This window comes from Wolffia australiana, chromosome 19, assembly GCF_029677425.1.
Source record: "Wolffia australiana isolate 7733 chromosome 19, ASM2967742v1".
NCBI lineage: Eukaryota > Viridiplantae > Streptophyta > Magnoliopsida > Alismatales > Araceae > Wolffia > Wolffia australiana.
In genome coordinates this window covers 1,215,469-1,226,572 of record NC_135853.1, presented here as the reverse complement: position 1 = coordinate 1,226,572, position 11,104 = coordinate 1,215,469, and the positions used below count along the sequence as shown (strand labels likewise).

At 42.5% G+C, this 11,104-nt stretch overlaps 1 protein-coding gene across 2 annotated transcripts; it reads left to right on the top strand.

Moving 5' to 3' along the window:
• Window positions 1-1,044: 1,044 nt before the first annotated feature.
• LOC144715539 (splicing factor PWI domain-containing protein) lies at window positions 1,045-10,871 on the top strand. Of its 2 annotated transcripts, none has more exons than XM_078590468.1 (10): window positions 1,045-1,158; window positions 1,267-1,356; window positions 1,501-1,623; window positions 1,711-1,878; window positions 1,970-2,056; window positions 2,191-2,294; window positions 9,204-9,254; window positions 9,345-9,407; window positions 9,486-10,025; window positions 10,099-10,871. In XM_078590468.1, the coding sequence occupies exons 1-10, from the start codon at window positions 1,138-1,140 to the stop codon at window positions 10,700-10,702; spliced, it is 1,851 nt and encodes a 616-aa protein (XP_078446594.1). In that variant the 5' UTR covers window positions 1,045-1,137; the 3' UTR covers window positions 10,703-10,871. The 2 variants fall into 2 exon arrangements, with proteins under 2 accessions (XP_078446594.1, XP_078446593.1); XM_078590467.1 differs by having other exon boundaries at window positions 10,096-10,871.
• The last annotated feature ends 233 nt before the right edge of the window (window positions 10,872-11,104 follow it).

The window sequence follows — 11,104 nt, the reverse complement described above, 5'->3', positions numbered from 1 at the left end:
TGGAGTACCTCATTTCACTCATTCATACTAAATAACAAGTTGAAGAATCTCCTTTTTACAATTGGACTACTTTTTAACATAACAATTAATAAAAGTTAGAGATTGGCATTATGGTCAAATTGAGAAACCAATAAACCACAAACCAGATATTTATGTCAAATTTCCAAGACAGATCCAAAATAGGAAATGGATCAAGGTGTTAGAACTCCATAAAAGATTGGATTCTTAAAAAGTAATTATGAAATCAGAGTAAATATCATAGTCATCAAAATTTGACCCAGGAAAATGAGTGAGATATGATCTGGTGGATCAATTCTGAAGATGAGAGTTATCATGTGATTGTCAGGCATTTTGGATTAAGCGAGACAAGTGATCATAATCTATATTCCAATTACTCATGTTGAGAATTTATGTTCTATACCCACTCCCGCTCTTTACAACCCATGAAATATTGCCAGTACACATTACTTATTTTTTTTGATGCAGATGGCGTACCATTTTGTAATTAGCCAATTATCACATAAAATAACTTTTTTCTTTTGGCAAAAAACACAGTGCCGGGTACAGACAACCCAAGGGTTGTGCCCGTAAATCAATCCAGCCGTGCCCTTGACGCCACCCAGTGGAGGTTTTATAAGTTAGTTACTCAATGTCACCACATTATTCGCTGTTCCTGTTTAGGGCATTGAAGTGATATGGCTGCCTTCTAATGCAGTGTATAGGATACAATTGATGCATGTATATTCCTAATTGAAAAGAGCATAAAAATGAATATCATATAGACTCTCAGGACTTACATTCAAATATATTTTCTGAAATATGACGTTCTTTCTTCCCTTAAACTTTACATCATCAAAAAAAGAATCGCACGTTAATTCACATTAAGTAACCTAAAACTCATGAAAATCCAATTATGCCATACATGAAGTTTTATTGATCCACTATCATTTCCTTCATTTTGGAAGAACATACATTGGTTTTTTCGTAAATCTTAAGAAATGTCTGGTTACTTGTTCAGCTAGGCTAGGATATATACATAGTTGGGGGCAGAGGAGTTTATAGTGCGAGAGCAAAACCCTCTATCTGCCCAGAAATTCCAGCGAAGCTATTTTGTAATCGCTGCATCGGTAGACAATCATGTCGGGTGGATTCTTCCGGGTAATCCCCTTCTGAATGTCAACTTTTTCTGGGTATATTCATGATCGTCGTGCTTTTTAGGGCTCAAAATCTGTTTTTTTTTGTACTATTTTGTTATTCGATGTACAGGGCACCTCGGCGGATCAGGACACCCGCTTCTCTAACAAGCAGGCGAAGCTTCTAAAGTCGCAGAAGTTCGCGCCGGAGCTTGATCACACGGTCAGTGTTAACAATCATGCCAAAAATGCATCCTTGGGTTTGTCGAATTTGTCTCTAATTGCTTACCCTTGAGGATTTTTTAGTTGTTTATTTTGTAGAGTCGGTGTAATTTCTGGGTTTATCTGGATGATTTCTTCATCGCAGGTGGACATGACGAAGGTTAAGTTGGATGTAATGAAGCCCTGGATTGCGAAAAGGGTAACCGAATTGTTAGGATTTGAAGATGAAGTTCTCATTAATTTCGTATATGGTCTTTTAGAGGCAAAGGTACGTTTGAAAATTAAATGGATTGGTGTTTCTCCTCCTTTTTCTTTTAAGGGGGAACTGATCTTTGTCTCTCGTGTACTGTTTTAGGTGGTGGACGGTAAGCAGATTCAAATACAGCTCACCGGATTCATGGAGAAGAATACGGGTAAGTTTATGAAGGAACTCTGGGCTCTTTTGTTGAGCGCTCAACAAAATGCCAGTGGCGTCCCGCAACAATTTCTCGACGAAAAGGAAGAAGAGTTGAAGAAGAAGAAGGTTGCTATGACCAAATGTTGCAGTTATCACCTGTGCCAGATGTAAATTTAGGGTTAATTTGATCTTCAGCTCGTTTATTTTGCATTCCCAGGCAGAATCTGAGAGAATAACGCAAGAAATTCAGAAGAGGAGAGATCGAGAGAACCAAGATGCTGGCCCGATGAACCTTAAGAGAACGGTAGGCGATTTTTTTCTAATATGAGGTTTAATTTGATGAATATGCTATGTTTTAACTCCCTTTATGCTTGTCATTTCTGGAATTCAGCTTGCTCCATTGTTTGGCTTCATGTCATTTCCCTCGCCCTGCTGTAGGACGATGAAGTAAATACTGCGGGACATGTTAATGCTGCTCCGTCTACTGATAAACCTGAGGACGAGGAAGACGTAGACAGGAAACGTGATTTGAGGAGAAACAGGTCATTCATTTACCCATTTATTATTGTCTTTATATTTTTTAGACCAATTTATTTGGTGCTCATGCTTTGTTTATCTCCGAGAGTACTTGTAAATTTCCCCTGATTTCGTTTTAATGCCGTGGTTTTTATGAATGATGATAGGTGAATTAATTATAAGGTTCATGAATGATGTAAGTGGACGAATCACTTTGCTAGATAAAAAGGTAATTACAGTCGTAGCAATCAACGTATGTCTTTTGTTGATACATATCTCGAACTTCCATATAGTGTACCCCTCGTTTCTTTACTTGTATCTCGCTATAGTTGGGTAGCTTTGACGGGGTGGTAGGCAATGCAGAGAAACTTCCTCAGAAACGTTGAACAGTCTGGATTTTTGCACCTTTATTATTAACAATGTTGGTGAGGCTAAAGTGGTGTGCGTCAATTGAATTGCGGCCATTTTACTGATCCTTTGAAGTTGATTCGAAGGTCTTCATGGAAATTTCCTTGTTTCATCTGATTTTAAATCTTATATTAACTCTCTCACGAAAGTTAAAGTAGCGTGATAAAGTTAGGGGTCTTTACGTCATTAATTGTTTACCTTCTCTCTTTCGTTTTCTTAAAGATAAATAGGTTTCTGAGTAACGTTTGAAAATCCAGCTTTATTTATGCCTGTCCATTTGGTTTCATAGTATTGATATAATTTCAATCAAGTTGTGATTAAGGGATTGGAACGGGAATGGAGGCAGGAAGACTTTTGAGACCGTCTCCTGAGAAAACATCCTCTCGGCCATCTTACTGTGGCTCAGGTTCCCATCGTGTATTCTTTACATCTGATGGAATAGGCCCGTTGAATAATGCTATTTATCATACTGTAAATATACAAAACATAGAGGTATGCATAAAATGGCCTGAAGTTTTCCAAAGCACTTTCATCATTCTGAAGAATGGATAACACATTCTCTGGATGTCTCTGTGATTGGAAAATTGCAGTCTTGTGAGATCTTTTCGTTACTAGGATACCATTGCCCTGATGATGTGATCTAAGTTTTACTTGCTTCTCTTTTCATCAAGTGACTTCCAGTCTCAGTATGATTGGTAGATTCATGTTGTTGTTGGTTGTTGTCTCCAGGATCTGGATTCCCAAATCTTTCGAAGTTTCGTTTATCACAAATTTTTCACATACTGACTAAGGTGTTCCCTAAAATTCCACCTCTGCCCTAGACTGGGCAATAATTTCTTGTTTCTTGTCTCTCCATGTCGTGAGGCTTCCTCTCAAGAAGGCTAGAAAGCTAGTAATTGAGCGATATCTGCATCAATATAGCTGGACTTTGGTTCAAAAGATGGGTTCATGGCCGATGGTACCTCTTTTGTATGATAACAGGCTCCACAGATGATAGACTTTAAGACTAGACATGAATTGTCTTAGAACATTTACCACTGTTTGGTGATGTCCGGTCAAATGATAACAGTAGGTTCTAGTTTTAGGATTACGGCATTCAGGGTAGGGTCCCACCCTTATTAGTTCTAGCAATATTTCCCACGAAATATTTCTGTGATCCTAGTTCCTTTATATTTAATAGATTTACTAATTTTTAGTCATTTATTCGATTTATTCATCAAAATCTTGTATAATCTTGAAGTCATAAACCTGTGTCTAAGCGTAGTTATCCTCCCTGAAATCACAGTTAACGTTGGTCCATTTCCAACCTCTGCGTTCCTAATGTTGTCTAATTGCTTTATTTCTTTTGGGAGAAGCACCCGAAGGAGATCTTTTTTGACCTAGAGAGGATGTTCTTCTCTCATTTATTTGTGTCTAAACAATCTGCTTTGAGGTAATAGCTGTCTTCTCCTGCCACCATCATAATCCTGCTCTTAGGGTTCCACAAAAGAACAAAGAAACCCTTGGATAAAATAAGGTGAGCAGGGCAGACGATCATGAAGTAATCATAGTGGTTATTTTGTTGCCTTTAATGATAGAAGCTTGTGAGCCATGCTCTACCAAGGACATTCGAGTGATGACAAACGACTTTTCATTGGATTTGGCGAGCAATGAGAGTGATACAATCTCTAAACCCTCGTAAGGGCAGTTGCATCTTTTTGCTTCCTCATGTTCCCTTTAAAGAGGGTGCCCCTCCCTGTAGGAAGGCAGCCAGACTGTTTTTTCGCCCCTTCTTCCCTCTACTTCCTAATCGTGTATCTCCCAGCCCCTCTGCAATCCCAGCCCCTCGTGATTGTCTCCTCTTCACCATGTCTTCAGACGCCATGTCCTCGGTTGATCCTTAATCCCTCTTAGGTCTCTCCCTTGACCATTCCCGTTCTCTTCATCTTGGGAGCTCTCTTTCATCATCAAAACTATATTGAAATGATACGTCCCAAGAGGAGCGTATCAGAGAACTGTCTCGTCCTTTTCTTAAGAGTGATTAGACACGACATCTTAGCAATCGAGATACTGAATAATAAGAGAAAATTTATTGAATCTGAAAGAATGGAATTGAGGGGCCACTCAGGGAGGTGTGGTGATGCTGGAACAAAATTGTTTGAGATAGCAGTAAGTCAATTGTAGAATTGCTAAACGCTGGAAGCAGTATGATTCATTTTAGGTGTGTTTGGACGATGAATTTTTGAATTGGCTCCGCAGCCTGAGACGATTTTGGGCTCATAGAAGATAACGTAATGAAGAATGAAAAGTTACGTACACTAGTTGTGCAATATTTGTCCATTTTTGGGCACTATAACCTTAAAGGTATGCTGGGCAATGTGTAACTAAATATTTTAAGCTATATCTTGGACTGAAGAATACTTAATGCTGTGCAACAAGCTACTCCCCACACATAAGCGGAGTAGCCAGTTACGAAACTGCAGATGGGACGTGTGGACCAACTAAATGTTAAGAACCTTTTATTTTTGAAGTAATGGTAGTCTCTTGAAGACCCAGGAGGATTCATGTAACGTATGAAGATCTCAGATCTCCATCATAATGGTGATGGAGCTTGTTGTTCAGTGCCATCACTTCCTTCAAGTAATATAGTTCACTCTGGACTCAATCAGCTTAATGCTTGTGAAATCCTGATAATATTCAGTTTAATGTTACAACTCCCTGCTTATACTTGTGAAATCCTTGATAATATTCAGGAAGAGTTCACACAATCGTCATATCTGCTGATGAGACATAGAGTTTTAGTAGAGAACCAAGAACAATGTGGGATGAGAGGACTGGGTTGATGCCTCTCTTAACGTAGGAGGAATATAGTTGAATCGACCTTCCCTCGTTGAGATCTTCAGCATGAGGATCTCCCACATGAGCTTAACTGCTTCTTCCTGAAATATCATGACCAATGGCAAAGTCCTCCCCATCCTTATTAATTGGCCCTGGCTCCCTCCCCTTTATTTGAATATGTATGTGCATCAGTCCACACATGTGTGGTATCGGCGTCTTCTCAAAGGAACCTTATCACTGAAGTCTTCTAATGATCACCTTGGTACACAGGAATGAGGGAATTCTTGAGACGATATATTTTAGCCTCCCGTGGTAGAAATATTTTTAACAGAGATAAGGCTTACAGGTAGTTTTAAAAAAATTCGTTGATACCCTGATGGTGCCAACTTCAGAGAAAAATATCTCTTCTGCCGTCTAGAATCATTGAGAGGAAGTGATGATAGAAAAATGGTTGTCACTAGAGAGATGTGATCACCACATGTAAAACAACCTACGAAGTTCTGTTTTTTCAACATAGGACTCAATGAGGTGAACTATGAGAATGTGGTGAAGAATATCTTTTAGGATCTTATCTGCTGGCTCAATAACAGAGGGTTGTATCTGCAAGGATATCTTAGAGTTTTAAACTTCTTCTCTCAACCGATCTACTGCAGAAGTACTAAAGAAGAGGGGGATTCTACTAGAGTCCTCATATGGACCCTTTTAACGTTTGGGCGGGAAACCTGTTAGAGTTCTGGCAGATCTAACAAACAGAGAGTGTATTTCGCAGATGAAGTTCACAATGTGAATACACTTCCAACAATGAAATCGAGATGGACGGAAATGTCACAAGAACGACAATGCGGAGAGGAGGGAGGAGGTATTGATAAGGTCGGAGAAGGATAACGGAATTATCGTATCTGCGATAATCAGATCTGGCATCTGAAGAGGACGGCCGGATCGGCAGCAGCAGCGGAGGATCTCTGGACGACTTCTTGAAGAATAGCTTCGTAACCCCTTCGCCAAGGCTTGTCCTTTATTTATAGCTTCCTCCCGCCAGCTTCAAGCCATCTTTTCCCGCCAATTATTCAAATACCTGCATGTGTGGGTCAGTCCGCACGTGTGGAGCTGTCGGCTCTCCTTCTTTTTGAATTATATGTCCTCAGAAGATGTTTATCAAAAACATTCCTGCCCCAATTTTATGACTATACCATGTTGTAATTAGTCACAGAGAACTGACATCTTGAGGTTTTCTGAGATTCTTATAAGAACCTGTGTTGTAGGCTTTTGTCGTGGAAGGGGACATAGGAGAAGAGTAGATGTTTCCGAGGTTGGAGAGTAGAATAAGAGTAATCGGAGGAGAGGTCGAATGGAGGTGGCAGGAATCGATTGAGGACAAGTCACCTGAAGATGCGGTATGATCATGATGCTTGTAGAGGGACAATGATGAGGGACAGGGATTGTAGAGGGAGGAGAGGGGACTTGGACTTTGTGTCGATGCCTCTCCTTATGGGGGCAGTGGAGCTGGCAGAGGGTGGTCATGTGTGACTAGGGTTTTATAGGTTGAAAATCACTTCACTATAACAGTCGACCCCATCTTTATGGAGTTACAAAGTGAGCCCTGTGTAAATAGGCCAAGTATACAGAATAGGAAGAAATAGCAAAAAAATAGAAAAAACACAACCCCATATTACGAGGCTTTTTGGCTGACACATCGAGATTAGAGACAAGTAACTCTAGCTTCAATCTTCTTCCCTCTTCTCCTAGCTGGAGGGCATCCCAATTGAAAGCAAATACATGAGGACCAAATGACCAAAAGGCCCCTATTGGGCCAACATGACTAAACTAACCCTAGATAGTATGGGGATGGTATCAGAGTCTTGGGGGCTGCATCTGGCCTGACAGGAAGATAGAATTTGCTGCATTCGGCAATTCTTTATCAACATTCTGTCTTTCTTTTTTCCTCCTTTTCCCCAACTTTTATGTATCTTTTATAGATCACGTATCAGGCATCTATCAACTGGTATTTGAGCACTGATCTACTGCCTCCCGCCGGTTCTCTACTGCCAGTATCTTGATCAACAGTTATTTTCCTGCTCTCACCAGAGCAGCTGGTCTCTTGTAATCTTGACAATTCTTGCCACTTTATTCAACGTCAGCATTCAGTATTCGGGCACGTCGCGAGTTTTTCTTGGTGGTATGGGAACACTGAAGACAAATTAACGTATCTTTTGGAGCAAACAGAGCTTCTCTGGGAGTAGACTACTCTGGCATTGATATCGAACGCCTTGATGATCTTCCAATTTCCTCATGATTCTCTAGAATCATTTTGTTATCCATTTTACCCAGGAGTCTGAATGTTTCACTTCTGCTGGAGCAGAACAGACCAGCTGCCAGCCTACACGTTTGGGGTTTAGAAAAAAGAACTTAACATCTTACTAATTGACTACGGTTTAAAAACCCAAAAGGATACAGGAGCAGGCTTGGACCCAGGAGCGGGCCTGGGCCCGGAACCAGTTTGACTCAATTCACGCAATCGTCAATAAGTCACTTAAACAGAGGCTGAAACAGAAAATAAACAAGAGAGAAATTCTCTGCTTAGTTGAATGCATCCACAACCGCTACACCACAACTTCTTGTCATCACTCCTGCAGCCTGGTTGCTGCAATCACGACCATCTCTGCGTCATGCGCTAATACCGCATCTTCAGGCACCAATATGCAGCGTCTGCTGTTCCTGTTTGCTACCTCCCCTTCGCTTCTGCATTTATCTCGGCTATGCTGCATAACACAACCACAATATACTGCTTGACATAACCACAGGTGTGCTGCCAAATGCCACTGTTGGTGAAGACGGTGTGTCCGGGTGTAGCCGCAGCTGCAGGCCCTGGAGATCCAATCTCCACAGCCATTGTTGTGATCACCTGCTCCTGCTGTAGCCGCAGGACCTGTCTCCAGGGTCCCCTGCTGTCACTGCTACTTCCATCTTTCCCTAGGGTCCGTGGAGTTAGCTATGACCACTGCTGCAGTGGTAGGGACAGCAGCCTCAGTGGTAAGAGCGGTAAACTGTATGTTAGATGGGTCTTCTGTGATAAGTCATTTGCAGGGCTTTGTCAATTCTCACCCTGTCGGCAACATTGTGTCCTCAAGCTGTTCAGTAGGAACCCCTGTTCCCTCCGTTGAACTGCTACAGGAAGTAGCACTGGACCTGTCTAAATCCAGGTCTGGGCTACAGCTGCGCTGGTGGGTTGCCTCACTGTTGATCACAATTGTGGCGCATGCTAGGCCATAGTTGGACCATAACTGGACTGTGGGTTGGGTCCAGGTTGAACCACGGACAGACCTGCATGGGCCGTGTCCTTACTGCTGCCTATTTTTTCAGGCCTTGGCCTCTCGAGTGGCCTGTTCTGGAAGATGGAGGTTGCTAACTCTAGAGTTTGCCTCGGCCAGCCTTGTTAGGATGCGCCGTCAGGGGCAACAGTCTCAGGTTGAACATAAAAATTATACCCCAGCGTCCTTGTCAAATTTCCGACTAAGTTTCTTTTAGAAAATAGCTAAAGGTGCGCAACACTTGCATAAAAGCCCGGACGGTTGAATTTATTAATTTTGAAATTAAAATTTGAGGTAATCTAGGTGTCACATTCTTACTTTTTCCTTCAAATGAGCACACTGTATTACGTCTGAACGACATTTGATGCAGTAGTCTTTATCAATCCTTTTGTTTTTCTCCAGGCCGCGATCCTCATCTTCACATTCCGATGGAAATTCTCCAGAACCTCGAAAGTACGGCAGTTTCAAAGTCTTGAAGGATGGTCCTGTTACTTTCTTGTCTGATTAGGTATTTTTTTCCCTGACGTGCTTAATGTTGCACAGGGTTACTCGTCGAGCCAGTAGATCACGCAGCAGATCTTTTTCTCGTTCCAGGAGTTACTCTGAGTACGCCATGTCCACGAAAGTTCTCTTTTTTCCACTGGGATTCTTCATTTTCGTAATGAAATCTATTATTTGTTTCAGTGATGGCCTCAAGTCTCGGGACAGATCTCCATCACCAAGCCCTGTAAAGCGATCCCACTCTCGTGATTTGCGGCGTCGCCGAGCCATCTCTCCAAGACGGAACTATTCTCCTCGCCTGAGGAGGAGCTCACCATATGCAAGGCGGCGCTCTCCCCCTCGTCGCCGTCAAAGGTCGCCTTCTCCTGTTCGTCGAAAGTCTCCGATCCGCATCCGTCGCCGATCATCATCCCCTTCCCGTCCCCACAGATCTCCACCCTCCAATCGCCGGTCCCGGTCGCCACTACGCCGGTCCCGGTCACCAATACGCCGGTCCCGGTCACCTATACGCCGGTCCCGGTCACCTATACGCCGTAGATCACCTCCACGTTTTCATCGCCACCGTCGATCTCCATCTCCCATCCGACAACGCAGGTCCCCCCTAAAATCCCGCAGGCGATCGCCATCACCGATTACAAGGAAACGCCGTTCACCATCTCCTTTGAGGAGATCACCTGCTCTGCGTCATTCTGATTCGCAAGATTCTCCTCAGCAGCAAAAAAGGTAACTACAATCAGATAACACCCACTCTTCCTTCCAGCACGAGTCGTATTTGATCATCTCCTTCCTGTAGCAGGAACATTGCTGTAGAGCGAAGTCGCAGTTCATCTCGGAGCCAAAGCAGAAGTCAGAGCAGGGAAATTGAAAAGAGTCCGCAAGAGAGAGTCTCCAGAGAAGCAGCTTCAGTTTCAGCGGAAGAGCTCGAGTATGGGCCAGGAAAGGTGAGTTTTGAGAGACCAGAACAAGTTCAGAAAACGTCGAAGAAGCTAGTGGATGGGTCTTCATCAGATGACGATAGGAAGAGCGGAGAGAAAATTGAGAAGAAGGTCAGGAGATCAGACCGAGAGACCTCTGAAGAAGAGAAGTCGGATTACGACTCCGAGACGCAGCGAAGAATAGACTCAAAGAGAAGGAAGAGGGAGGAGAGAAAGCTGCGCAAGGCGGAGAGGCGGCGGAGACGTGAAGAGAGGCATCGAAGGAAGGAAGAACGGCGAGCCAGTAGGAAGTCCAAGGAGAGAGAGAGCAGTGCATCTGATGAATCAGATGAAGATGTCCCCAAGGTTGCAACCACAGGAGGTGGTACAGTGGCAATAGACAATGAACAGCAGAGACTTGAGATTGAATTGCGGCAGAAGGCACTAGAATCTCTAAGGGCGAAAAAGAAGGCTATTCATCATTAATCTCTCTCTTAATTGCTGCTCAAAGTCCCTATTTTACCATCTTCTTGAGCACTCACCTTTTAAGTTTAATCTGTAACCTTTTTTTACTTTCTGGAAGAAAACCGACTTTGAACGGTGAATGTGTCTCGCTCATGTCTTTATGATCATGTTCTTATGTAGCTTATTTTAATGGCTGCCATCTCAAGTGGGCAATGAGGACATCCTGCCCTAGTTTCATGATGCAAGTGCTGGTAAAAATATGTTTATATTTACTGGTCAATTATCAGGAAGACATTCGTGCCTTTGTGCGGTGCGGTGCGAATTTTGAATAGATTCGCTTCATTGTCAAAAATGGAAAAATGAAGAATTTTTGTGTTTATTGTGCTTCGAAAAATTTTGTTTTGGGTCTAGTGAAATGCAAAT